Raw genomic sequence first — 13680 nt, 5'->3', positions numbered from 1 at the left:
TGACTTTCAAGCAGAAAAAAAGAAAGACCAGTCAACTGATGCTGTATAACTTCACCTCACGCTGGTTCTTATAGGAGACTGGACTCCCACTGTTACAGAATCCCAGAAGATCTTATAGAACAAATATACTTTTCAAAGTATGAATATTTACTTGGTAATTGATAAGGTGAGGGTTTTTGCACAGCCAGTGCTCCCCCCTTATTTTTTTTTTTTAATCACAGGTTACAGAAGCTTCACTTCTCATACAACTTCATGAGAAGTATTTATAAAACCAGTTCCCATGCCAGTTCCATGCTAGTGATTTTACAGAAAGAACAATGATGAGGAATAGGACATTACTGAACAATTTTGGTTTTAGCACCACACTTTGCTCTGTATATTATTCTCTCAAAAAAATCCCTAGACCAGTTCCTTCCATACACATCTTAAGCCTATAGAGCAAACAGATTTTATAATTTTTACCTTTCACCATCTTGCAAACTTTTCCTGAATGTTTCCTAAGACAAAAAAGCAAATTTCAATCTCCACCCCTATGCATTTATTTTTATTCCAATGCAACAAAAAAAATCTGCCTATCATTGTGTATCCAATCATGGCACAAGCGTTTTGCTTAAAACAGTTACATCTTTAATCACAGCTTACCACCTGAGGTTAAAGGCATGAAGTCACTTTATACAATACATATGTAAGCAAAAGAACACTGTTCTTTTTGTATAAGAACACCTGCAATGTTATCACATTTTTGCAAAAAAAAACAAAAAAAACCCCTGAGGTCCAAGACCGCTCATGAATTCCCACATGTTTACATCATCCTTTGTTGAAGAGTTGAAGCACTACCTCAGGAGAAGGTCCACATCCAACCCAGTCTCACAGGTCAGGTGACTATCCTAACCCCTTCACTGCTGACTGTTCTTAAACTCCTCTGAATTCATTATATTGTGAAGTCTTATTTTTATTCTGATGGAAGCCACAAAACTTCTGCAAACCTGAATGTGTTTTATGCATTCAAACCCTTGTTTTTTCTCACCACAATTTAGGGAGGCTATCATTATTAATGGGATGTACCACTACCTTTGTAAAAAACACTCTGGCATTTCTGCTTCGTAGAACTCAAAAGGTGTTAAGATATCACAGTAATTTGGTGTTAGTGTCCCCTCCTCTTAAACCATTCTGCATGCTGCAAATATCATCATGGAAAAAAAACTTAGTCTTCCTTCGCTTTTCCTCCTACTTGGAGAAAAAGTTAGACAGAACTTGCAGTGTTTCATACTCATACGCAGAAACTACTGGAATACTCCCTAGAGGAATCAATTACACTGTCATCTTAAAGTCAAGAAATGTAAGATCATTGTATCTTTCTTCATGAAAGATTACTGAATACGGGAGTCTGATAATTCTGCATTGAACAGGACTTCTTCAGCTTTCTACTGGTTCTGGAAGAGCACCCTTTTTAAGGGATAACACAGCAGAAGTCAACAAAAAATAGAACTGTTTAAAAAAAAAGACCCTTTGCTTTAAATATTTATGGTACAGGTTTGTTTTTATAAGCCAAACAGTATCATGCTTGCATGATGACAAGTGTGACACCCAAGGGCACGGCCATCAATTGAGAAGACTGCCACGAAATCTTACCTACACTCCCAAGCGGAGCTATCAGTGAGAGGAAAACAAAGCCATTATCAGCTGAAGAGAGAGGGGATGAGGGAGCACATTCCTGCACCTCTAGAGGAAATGACAAGAAAAGCACCAGTGAATGTAGCAGTGTACCAAGTCCTCACCCACTCTGGGGGATTCCTTGTCCAACACCCTCCCCCTTTCCACTCTTCACCAATTCTTCTACTGCTGGGATAACGCTGCTTAGAGACAGCAAGATGTAGTGGCTCAAAGTAAGACACTATTTTGTTACCAAAACATCTTGTTTACAAGTGCATGTATTCCCTGAACTCCTAATTCTGCTTTCCTTAAACATGAGGTTTTACTTAAATACTGCAACATATTTATTATCTCTGCTTTCAGCCTGAGTCCAAAACTGGACTCTGATTTTGCTTTGAGAAATTGCAGTTTTGCTGAAATTCCTGCCACATGGGAAATGTGCAAATTTAGTAACTCAGTATGATTTTTGGTTTTCAGACATTATTTCTCCACTTATTAGTTCCACTACATAAACTTCATTACTGAATGTTATTAGCTGCAAATAATGCTTTCATTCACATTTTAACAATAGTCCTTTCAGGCATGAACATGCACCTGTGCTGAGGAGGATGTTTTCAATTAATTCTGCAGAGGAGATACATTGCTCCACAAAAGTATCACTTCACCTCAAACACAAGGAATCCCAAATGGCTATCAGGCATGACCCGACAGCTAATTCACACATGCCGAGCAAGGCTCTTTTCTATCCTCTTTCTTTTCCCTGCCTGCTTCCCTCCACCCTTCCAATCAAATTAAGGTGTCAAAGCCAAGAGGATACTGGCAAGAATCAAAAAAAAGCAAATCAAAGATACAGCAAATTGGTGAAGTAACTTAGTACTCTGAAAGATGATGAAGAAAGATCCAGATCTTCAGAGCTTTCTTTTCTGGCTGCTCAGATGAATGCACATCATGACGGTGAATCAGTACTAGAAGACTTGCCACTAGAGGGATCACTAGATCCACCTTCATAATCATCATTTTCCAATTCCACCATGCTTTTCTACCATTCAAACTGCTTACTTTCTTAAAATAACCGGAGGTGAAAAAAAAGAAGACAAATACAGCCTCATGTAGAGCTTTCATTATTCAGTAGCAGAAACCTCTTATTATGAGGTAGATTTCATTGTCAGCATTAGAGATACATTAAAAAGTATTTAGGAAAACAATCTATTACTGTAGAATTCAAAGAAGAAATTATTATGACTTTCACTTACTTTCAAACTCATAGGCTTGAACGCACCATTTCAAGGTGAAATTCTAATTTCTACCCTTTTCTATTTTTTCCAAGGTTTCCATTTGCTTATGTACATAACAGAAATTACTGTAATACACATTCTGCATTCTACACAGATTTTAAAGAGACGTGAATTTATTCAAGACAATTTTAGAAATACTACAGTGATCAAATTAAAACTTGAGTATAGTTCTCCAAAAAAAGTTATAAATTAACATGAAAATAATTAACAGATCTGTCATTTTTATAAAATCCAATTTTCTAAAACCCCAGTGTTTCTATTTAGCCAGCTATCAAGAAGCAGCATGCATTCAACCAGCCTACAGCATTTAAAACTCCAGAGCTAGAGACAGACTCCCAGCCTGTGACTCCAGACACAGCTCAGGCAGGATGGATCCCGCGGGCTGCAGAGCACTGGCTGTGGCTGCCCTCTGCTGCCAGTAAATCCCACACAGCCCTGCTGGGATGTGCATCCCTGACACTCACTTTCTCTTCACATACTGTCTGACTTTAGCTGCAGATGGACTGCTGGAATAACCTTCTCATGGAGCTGTTTTTCAGAGCTAAACAGAAACGAACTATTACTGTTCCAGCCCTTCCTTCTGCTCTGCTGGCCTTAATCTACTTGTTCTGGTTAAAACCTTGAACTTTTCAGCTCCAGCCATAATTTTAACTCCTTGAGCCTAGAGCACTTTTCAACTAAATTAATTCCCCTATAATATCACTGGGTAACACCACCTCAAGGATGTCCTGCTACCTCCCTTGCAGCTCTCCCCAGGAGCTTACAAGAATATCACCAGTATCAAGCTCAAGCGCAGGGGAAAACGAGTGTCAAAAACAAATAACACATAATTTGTTTTGGTACTGAATTTCTGAAACCTTTACAAGGTCTAGCCAGGAAAACATAGTTACTTTACACTTTCTTCAGATGCTTGAGCCTGGGCTCTTTTTGTTTTTAATTCCCCCCCCCCCCCCCTTTTTTTTTTTTTAAACTATGTGGGCTAAATATTTAGTTTCTCCACATAAAAGCAAAAATTCTCACATACCTATTCCATCAGTCTTTAAGCAAGTGGCAATAGGTGGGAATGCTGCTTCTGAGCCACCTTGCTTTTAGAGAATCCTCTTTGTAATTCATCTGCCTGCATGACTTTCCTAGCAAACTTCCCAAAAAAATACAAAATTACAAGTAATACACATGCTCCCAGAACTCCTTGTTACCTTTATGAACAAAGACAGGCAGAAGGGATGTCTTTTCCAGAAAGGAAACCCCATGGCACTAAGGTGACCCAAGCTAGCCAGCTGTTGCTGCCTGCATTGACACAGTATTGATTTGGCCTATAAACTGGGAAAGTTATTAAATAACAACTAATTCCATTAAGACACTTTCACTTAGGGAGCTAATCCAAATCCAAGAAATGCTTTCTGGTATTGGATGTCATGTGAAGTTTGAGGTTTAATTTCTCAGAAGGTAAACAGGTAAAACCAGCACCTTCCTGCACATTTTCAGCGACAGAAAACCAAATCCTTACAAAACAGGCCAATAAAATAGGATTATCTTCTGCTTACTTGAAAGGTGTACTTCCTGATCAAAGACTATCACCAGCATCATACACACCCGGACTTCCTTTATCCTGTCTTAATTCTTTAATCACGAGTCCTTCAACAGCACTTTTAAGAAATCCTCCTCCAGTTCTGCAAGTTTCAACAGCTTCGATAAATACTAAATACTTAAAGCTACTGGTCTAATCAGAGAAGTTCTCATTATACTCCAACCCCACATCAGTCCAAGTTCAAGATGGTTTTGAACAAGCCAACAGGTCATATACACAACATTAGCTAAGGAGCAGATCAGTGCAGTTACACAAGAGACAGGGACTCACTGCAAAAATGAATTCTGAAGTGGAACCATAACAGCCCATGGACTGGAACACACCTTCCAATAGAGAACAGGGCTACGTTTTAACAACTAAGATGAATCATGTCCGAGCTTTTAAACTTTGCCATAATAAGTAATCCAAGTTATTTCAGATGTGCATATGGATATCTGAAATACAAAAGCACTCAACTAAGCCATGGGCTGTTTCAAAGCTCACCTATTCTGTAACAATTAGATCCATTTGAGAAGGCACAAAATCCAACCTCACAAACAACCACACCAATAGTAAAAGCACCCTGTGAAAGAAAAGATGGACAAACCCATATACTGCATGAAGTTCCTTGCATCTAATGGCACAACTACGTGCTGGCAAAAACACTAACCTATCTTCTTCCTTTATTTGAAACGTTAAAATAAAGCTGGTGCAACTGCATGTTTCTGCCCCTTAAAACACTTTCCAATTCTACTACCCACTAATGCCGGCACTGCATTCTGATTATGTGAATTTCTGTCAAATTTACATTTTCGGAAAAAATGCTTTCATTAAATTTCCCTTCCAACAACTTCTTGAAAATAAAAAAATCACCTGACGTGTTGGGGTCTCCCTCCCCACCATGTGGTCCTGGGAGAGGGGCCCTGGGGGGGAGACATGGGGTTTCCCTACTCCCTGGTCAGCCTCGTTCCCCATCGGTTGTTTTGTGTTCCCCCGTGTGGGCAAGGACCCTCGGGTCCCGTGACTGAGCAGTTCCTCAGCAGAGCCCCGGCCATGCGGCTGGAGAAACAAACATCTCTCTGAAATCAAGAGATCGGTCCATAGATATTTCTTTTCCACGGGCCTCGTTGTCTGATACATGTGTTGCAGTATCCCCACTATAACAGACATGGTCTGAGTGGCAATTTTTCCTTTTTTTTTCAGTAATATTCAACCATATAAACACAGTTCCACTATTTATATTTTTAAATTTGTAGCAATGTTCTGGATAAACTGAACAATTAATCCTCTGCAATGGAGGGCCCTCCCTCACACAAAGCCTTGCCAAACACATATTTATAGTTCAGCTGCTGCTTTCCAGAAAAAGGGTTCCAGTATAGCACGTGTGTTATACGTTAACGTTATTTAAATAAGCTTTTTTTTACGTGCAAAGAAAAATTAATATACAATTATATTAACAATCTGAGCTCAAGATCATGTTGCTCTTTGTTTTTCAACTCAGCTGGAGTCCAGCTGTACTAACATACATCACTGGTAGGATCTATCTACCAGATGAAATCCATTACTGAAGCAAGGAAATGATGCACTAGTATATCTTGCTGAGATGCAATCATGCTGTTATAGCTGTCCAGGAAATCTGTGATAAAATGATATTTTTCTCATTAAATACACGGGACTGATGATTTCTTATATAATGAAACATGACCATCACCTTAAAATAGCTGTACTGAGGAGCTAGAATTCCAACCCATCCATAAGGGCATTTTTAGTGAAGTATAATAAAAACTGGTATCACTCACACTAATCATCATTTCATGCTGTCACAGGTTTTTCCCTCTAATGTAAAACTCTCAGCTATAAAAAAAGCTTTTATTCAGAGCACAATGCAATACTACCATTCCAAAAATAGAATTTAAGCCCAATTATTGCTTAGGTGTTTTTGTTTACTAGCAGCACTTCAGACAGCAATAAAATGAAATGCAGATACATGTTTTTCCCTGTTGACTTTGTAGAAGTGGCAGTCATGCAGGAGATTTTAAAAATTAAAAAAATAGGATTATAAAACCATAAAATTGACCCAGGGCCTTTAGGCATACAGAGTACTTACAGTTATAATTAATTTTTTAGTGTGACAAGATTTGAAAACTGACGGTAGAACTCTAAAAGCTGTTTCAAATTTCAAATTGCTCTATTCCAATACAGCAATCCTAATCACAAATGGAACAACTTAGTGTTCAGTTCAAATTAAAACTGCTTCAGCACGTGTTAATAAATAGTATATGTAAACTCTCGGTGAGCTGTTTTATGCCAGCAGTGCACACGGCTCTCATCCAAGCAGCACAGGGCAGGCTGCTCTGCCACCACACCATCTAACCAGGCAGAGGCACGGGCTGTCAGGGCTCCTACATTTATATCCATGACAAAAGTGTGGCTTCAGAGCACGTCCCTGCTTACCAAACCACACTGAGCTTGGACCATTCATCACAGCCTTCTCCCCAGCTCTTCTTGACACCAGCAACGCTCCCACAGGTGAGCAGTCCCATTAGTGAAATCCACAATTGCCAGTAAGAAGTTGCACGGTGTAACACTCACTCCTGTGGGTCAGCACCAATATACATCTAACCAGGTCCTGCACAGGAAGAGGCAGGACATGCTCCTCCTGGATGAGTGGTTCAGCATTATCCTTGATTACTAGGCTAGGGCAAGCAAGAAGGACATCATTTAAAATTTAGCAGAATCAAAAGCAAATGAAAAAATGGAACAGGGGGAACATGTGCACAAACAGCTTACAATTCTAATGTCAGACAGTATTTTAAACACACAGTGAAGACATTGCTTAATTATCAAATTGGGGCTTAAAGCAGGCCACATCTTTACAGCACCAAATGTTCTCCTCACACATACAAGACCCATGGACCTGCTCTTAGGATTTCACAAACAGACCCAAACTCATATTTAGAAAAAAATAGTCAACTATAAACTTTAAAGGCAGAAGCAAAACATGGGAACACTGTGTCAAGAGAGAAGAATTTAGAGTTAAAACTAAACTGAGGCAGGAGTTCTGGGCAACAAGGCAAAGCAATTATACAAGTGGTAAATGGAAGAAAAATTAGATTACCAGAGGGCAGATCTGACATCTGTACTAGCAGTGGTGCTACAGATCATTAGTCATAGGCATTTTACACCAAGTGCTACAGAAGATAATTTAAGCAGTGATGACACCAGCTCCTTCCTATCTATTGCCCCAGTGACATTAGTTTTTCAATTACAGGGGTTACTTCTTCCAAGAGCAACCTCTTAGACATTTTACATGTTAATGTTTAAGCAACCAAACTCGACTTACACAAGCTTTTTAAACAAAACCCCAGAGTTTTATTATTAAAGTACATTTATATTTTATGGTGTCTTAAAACAGCAGCTACATGCAAAGTTCTAACAAGTCAATTAAACTTTAAATCCCCAATGAATTTTAATATTGTGTTCTTCTAAAATATAAATAATTTAGCATTTTCAGTAGCTAAAAACCAAATACTTCTTCCATTTATGATGTAATTAAAGACATATTAATTTGTCTCCACCACTGTATAGCTTTGATTTCTTAAAATTCACACCTCTTTCAAATTAAAAAGAACTGTCAAAAAAGTCATTCAGAAAATTATTTCTGGTGGTGTACAGGAGGCTATCATACATTCCCTTCACAATTCCAAGTGCTATGTTATCCAAATAAATAAGTATACCTGCGTGCATGCAGAAGTTAACACACAGTATCTAAAGCTGACCCGAGGATACAGCTGGGACACGAAACCTCAGGAGCCACACACTCTGGCAGAAGCCTGGCTGGTACCAGCACATGCCTAAATCACTCCTGCACACCAGAGGTGTAAACTGAAAACCAGAGCATGGTTTTCTCCAGCTGGATCATTTTTTACGTGGGCATTGCTGCCACCACACGGCCAAACCCTGAACTCCTCCTCCGCCTCTCGCAGGGGCGAACCTGCTCAGCACAAGAGCCCTGCCACAAACCCTCTCAGTACCCCTTCCTTCTCCAGCCTCTTAGAGCCCACCGTCAACAAGTTTCCAAAATTTGAAGGAACTTGGAGCACTCAGATCTTGCTGTCTCTTCCAAGTATGAGCCAGCAGCTGTCAGAACATTTCAGTGTTGTAGAATTACACCAAACCAATACTCCGAAAGACAACAGAAAATCGTACAAGTGATGGTCCGGGTAGCTGCAGCCTAACTGATGTGCCAACAAAGGCTCAAACACCTCCTTTGCTGAAATACCCTCCTCAAAATATCCCCCCAGAAAGCCTGCTTTTAGAAGGCTGGATTCAGCATACTACTCTGTCACCTGCAGAGGCTCAGGAGTCTCCGAGCAGGTACCTCATACTGAAGAGACATGGTGTGTGAAATCACGACAGAAAAGAAAAAGGGAGGTCCATAATTTTTCACACACAACAAACAGGAGTCTACATTCATTCCTGTTTCTTAGCTCTTCTGAACTGCTTCATATTTAAAGGTTTTACAATACTTACCTGTTAGGAGTTAATATTTTTGTATTCTGCTGCACATGACTTGGTAAGCTCATTTATACAAGTGACAAAGGCACCACAGAAATACCAGCATATGCCACAGCTGTGGGTTTAATTCTGTCACCCATGGACTAAGGCTCCACTGGTCTGAAAAATTCAGCAGCACTCCTGCGAAGTTTCGACCTGACTTTTTGGGAATAATATTTGAAACAATCCAAAGAACCAGGCAGTTGTCAATAAATACCATTTATAGTATCTTCACCCTTTCTCTAGGTGATCAATGAAGATATGAATTCTGCAGTTTATGAACCTATATGTTTGCAGGCCACCTTTTTTCCCCACAACTACTTCACCTGCAGCTTTCTAAGAGGAAGTGAGAAAAAAATCGTATCAAGTATGACGAACGTCATGTATCATTTTGACAAGGCCAGAAAGGAGGTCAAAATGCCTCAGGGCTTCCTAGAGAAAGCAAGGCTGCAGAAAACATTCATTCAACATTCACTATCTCTGAATATTACATTAAAAGAATGGCTTAGTCAGCCAACTAAAAATGTAAGGCAATTGAGGAGTCCCTGCTTTCTCCTCCACACCAGTCAAGAATAATATGTGAATGCACTCACCTTTTTTGCTCTTTGTGCTATATTGGGTGTTCTAGTGAGAAGCTTTTCAATCAGGTATTCTCTATTCTGCAAAACCAACATTTGTTAAATTAAAAATCATTACAAAGAAAGAAGAAATTTCACATAGGTTTTAAGGCAGAGCAAAATTTACTCATAGGGTTAAACGTTTTACCTTGGCTTTCTGGAAAAATTTGCATTTTAATAGTTCTGCTGCTGTGGGCCTGAAAGATCAATAATAAATTAGAACAGAAAACAAAGACCCCTCTCAGTGAATACAGTACAAGACGTTAGTTAAACAGTACGTCTCTAATACTTTTGAATTAGTACTGTATGAATGGGGAATGAATGATCATAGCTACAGAATTAATTCACACGAACTCAATTACCACACATGAAAAAAATTAAGCCTCTCTATGGCAAAAATACCAAAAGAGAGAGGAAAAAAGTCTCTTAAGCTGTCAATTTCCCCCCCTTTTTTGTTCAACACAAATGCATTTAACCTTAAAAAAAAACAAATAAGACAAACAAAAAAAACCCCCACAAAAAAAGTCAGGTATTGTTTTCTTCCCCAAATGACTCTACAAATACAACTAAAACTTTGCTCCACAGCAATAAAAGCATAATTACATTTTCCAAACAGCAGCATCAGTACCTCCTATGGGCATTCTTTTACTTGACTGATGTCAGCAGGTATTCACAACAAACTATACTGACACTATTAACATGATGCATAAACCAAAGAGGGTCATCAGGATCATCTTCCACTCAAACACACAAATACAAATCAAAGCAACAGCTGTAAGGTAAAAACTGGCACACTTCATTTTTACTTTCAGTTCTGTTTAAGTCTGTTTCAGCATTACCAAGAGATAACCACAATCTCACAGCTACCAAAGTGATTCCAACAGCAGGTTTTGTCTCCCTAGCTGCAGGGATCCAAAAAGCTACTTATTTAGCCAAAGCCAGACTCTGGTACTGAAGCAGACTCTGGAGAGAAAGCAATGCATCTCTTGGAATGAGGTAAAATCATCCATCATTTCCATTAGGAGCCCATACCACCATCCAGGACTAATTTTGACACAGCTAAATTTAGGGAAGTCAAAATCTTCAAGATTCATAATTTCTAAATAAGCAGATGCAACATCTGCTCTAGTTTTCCATTTGAATTCCAGCAAGAGATTGAATATAGCACAAACAAGGTAAGACACTGAGAAAACTTCCATTTGGAAAAATCTCAATCTCTAACAAGCCCCAAAATCTGACCTAGTTTATATCTTCAAGGACAGATCTGAAAAGTAAGTGAGCAGAAGAGGAGTAGTAAATAGTCTGTACATATATATCAGCTCACTCCTGCAAGAAATAATGAAACAACTCTTGACATTAACAAAAAGAATTCAATTTAGACACAGACAGTAGGTTCCATAGAGCATGTATTTTTCTTCACCTCCAAAGTACCAAGCTCTACAATAAAGGAGTTCTGATTAGTGGTTCTGTGGAGACCACCAGGCTCAGTAGTAATTCAGACATGTATCTTGGATGAGCAAAAAGGAAGGGAAACTATTAAAAAGAAAAATCAGCTTCTGTGTCAAAGTTTTAAAGTTCTCAAAGTACAGTACCATCACATCTCATAACATGGCTATGCACACTTAAAAGCTACATTTTAGTAAAGTTTTATCCAAACTAGTGTTCTCCATTCCTCTACCATTAATTATGCCAGACACTTCTGAACTGGTCTGGACATGCTTTCTGGCCCTGTTTTTCCATACAAGCTGTGGCAATGAATTGCAGCTGAGGACTGTGAGCAGCATCCTTGGCACTGGAGAGAAACACCCACACACAAATCCCCAAAAGAAAAACATCATAGTCTCAGACAACAGCAGTGCAATGCCAGTCCTAGAATTTGCCACAAAGAGCAAGGACTTCTCCCACAACTGACATGACAGCTACTGGAGGGATCTCTGTGCAAAATTACATCCTGGCTTGTGAGAAATGTGAAAAATAGTGATGATCCCCTCCATATAAAAATAATTGCTCTATACCAGTACAGAGTAACTGGCACACACATCTAAGCATCTATCTGCTAGCCTAATTGTTCAATTCAAGGCAATCCTGAGTATGAATATATTGCATGTGTTTTAATAAATGTATAAACTCAAATAAGTACCTTAAAAACTAATGTTTCAACACTGATGCCTTTACTGCACGTCAGGTAACTCAGCATCATGTATTCAAGGAGACAAGAAAAACTCCTTTTATTTACTTCTCATTACGTCATACCAATTTAATCTTGCCCTGAAAATTTCTGGATAATGGAAACTAAAAGAAGCTTGTTTATCAAGAGCTCGATTATCCATTATTATTATTCATTCCTATGTGTAAGCAGCCAAACTGCAATACTAAGCTTAAAAGCATCAGGACTTGCTACTAAGACCAACAAGGGTAAAGGGTTTGAGAATCTGAAAGCAGTAAACAAATGATCTTCGAGTGAAATAAAAATTTTCAAGTATTTAAAGAATAAAGATGTTGCCACAATCTTTTTTCTTAATTATACTGGTTCTCTAGCATTCCTGCTGTCACTTTTTCAATTTGGCTCCCTACAACCACATCCTGGACTTAGGCTAGTATTACCTCAGGAAGTATACACCATAAACGACACATACAATCAGGATTGCTCTCTCAGAAAAATCTTTCCCCAGAAATACTCTGAAACTCTAGAAAACAGTGATATACTAAATACCTTAGGAATTAATGTTAATTAAAATGTGCTTCCTAGAACTCTTCAGAAAAAAAAGCCTAAAAAAATGGGTCTGCATAAAAATGAATAAATAAATTAATCACTCAGGGAACCTGGGACCTCAACAATGGTTTTAGAATAGATGTTTAATACTTTCGTCATCTTGGCTATTCAAAAAACATAGCAAGAAAGAACAAACAGCGAAGATACCATGACATGCAATTCCCTACATAAGCATGAGGAAAACCCAACAAGCTTGAAGGCCCTAACTTTACAGTAAAAAAATAAACACATCTTAGTAAGTAATTTTCTCTGGAAATATCCCAGTTAAAAGCAACAATAAGTTTATGTCACAAAATGAGAAAAATCAACATAAAATTATTTATTTTTAATTTCTTTTAAAGGCCAAGAGAATGATATATTTGGTTACCAACAGTTCTGCTGATCAATCTGAACAGTCTTGTTAGACTTGTGCACAGTATCAAGATTTATATCTTGCTTCAGATGAGAAATTAAGATGTAGAGCAAGGACTTTTGTTTGATCGGAGTTCAGTTCAATACTGTGTTTAAGTATAAACATATTAAGTTAATCAGAAGAAGTAAACTTAAAGAACAGTTAAGAGGCAATTTCTTCTCCTCAGATGGAGGTGACTGAAGGCTGCCGTTTACAAAATTCAAATCACACATTTAAAGATTATGTCTTAACTGTAACTTAAAAGTAGTCCGTATATTTTTAAAAATAATTCCATTTTACATGGCAATAGTGACCTACCTTTTGGAAGGATCTTTTTGAAGGCATAAAGAGATTAGTTTTCTAAAGGATTTGCCATACTTTTTCATCATCTCCTTGTCCTCTACACCTGTCTCTAAAGTGGGAGGGTCATTTTGAAGCGTTAGCATTAACACCTAAAATAAACCCAAAAATGAGGTGTGAACAAAAGCAATCTGAAATGTAGAAATTAGAAGAGAAAAAATACTACACAGAATACATCTATTTAGATACCCTAAGTTGCTATTGAAAATGAAGTAGTACTAACTACTAGCAGCATTAATAATAGAGCTAACAGCATTAAGTAATACAAAGTGACTGTTACTTTCATAGGAGGGTATTTGTGATAAGGTGCTGCTCCTGTTGCTAACTCAATGGCTGTTATCCCAAAACTCCACATATCGGCCTTGAAGTCATAACCTCGCACCTGAAACAGAATCAGAAAGGAAAACCAAAGTGGTAATGTCTCAAGTTCCAAAATTAAAAGACAAAATGTTTTAAATTTTTTATTG

General features: G+C 38.2%; 1 protein-coding gene across 4 annotated transcripts in view; it reads right to left on the bottom strand.

The window, feature by feature from the left end:
* Positions 1-13680, bottom strand: part of STK39 (serine/threonine kinase 39) — an 88695-nt gene that overhangs the window by 44509 nt on the left and 30506 nt on the right. For all 4 annotated transcript variants that reach the window (XM_048309205.1, XM_048309204.1, XM_048309206.1 and 1 more), the window contains 4 exons: positions 13494-13595; positions 13172-13305; positions 9838-9886; positions 9666-9731 (listed from right to left, as the gene is read on the bottom strand). In XM_048309205.1, coding sequence (XP_048165162.1) covers positions 9666-9731; positions 9838-9886; positions 13172-13305; positions 13494-13595 — 351 coding nt within the window. The remainder of the gene's footprint in view (positions 1-9665; positions 9732-9837; positions 9887-13171; positions 13306-13493; positions 13596-13680) is intronic.

The sequence above is a fragment of the Corvus hawaiiensis genome, chromosome 7, assembly GCF_020740725.1.
Source record: "Corvus hawaiiensis isolate bCorHaw1 chromosome 7, bCorHaw1.pri.cur, whole genome shotgun sequence".
Lineage (NCBI taxonomy): Eukaryota > Metazoa > Chordata > Aves > Passeriformes > Corvidae > Corvus > Corvus hawaiiensis.
This window is presented reverse-complemented; position numbering and strand designations above follow the sequence as displayed.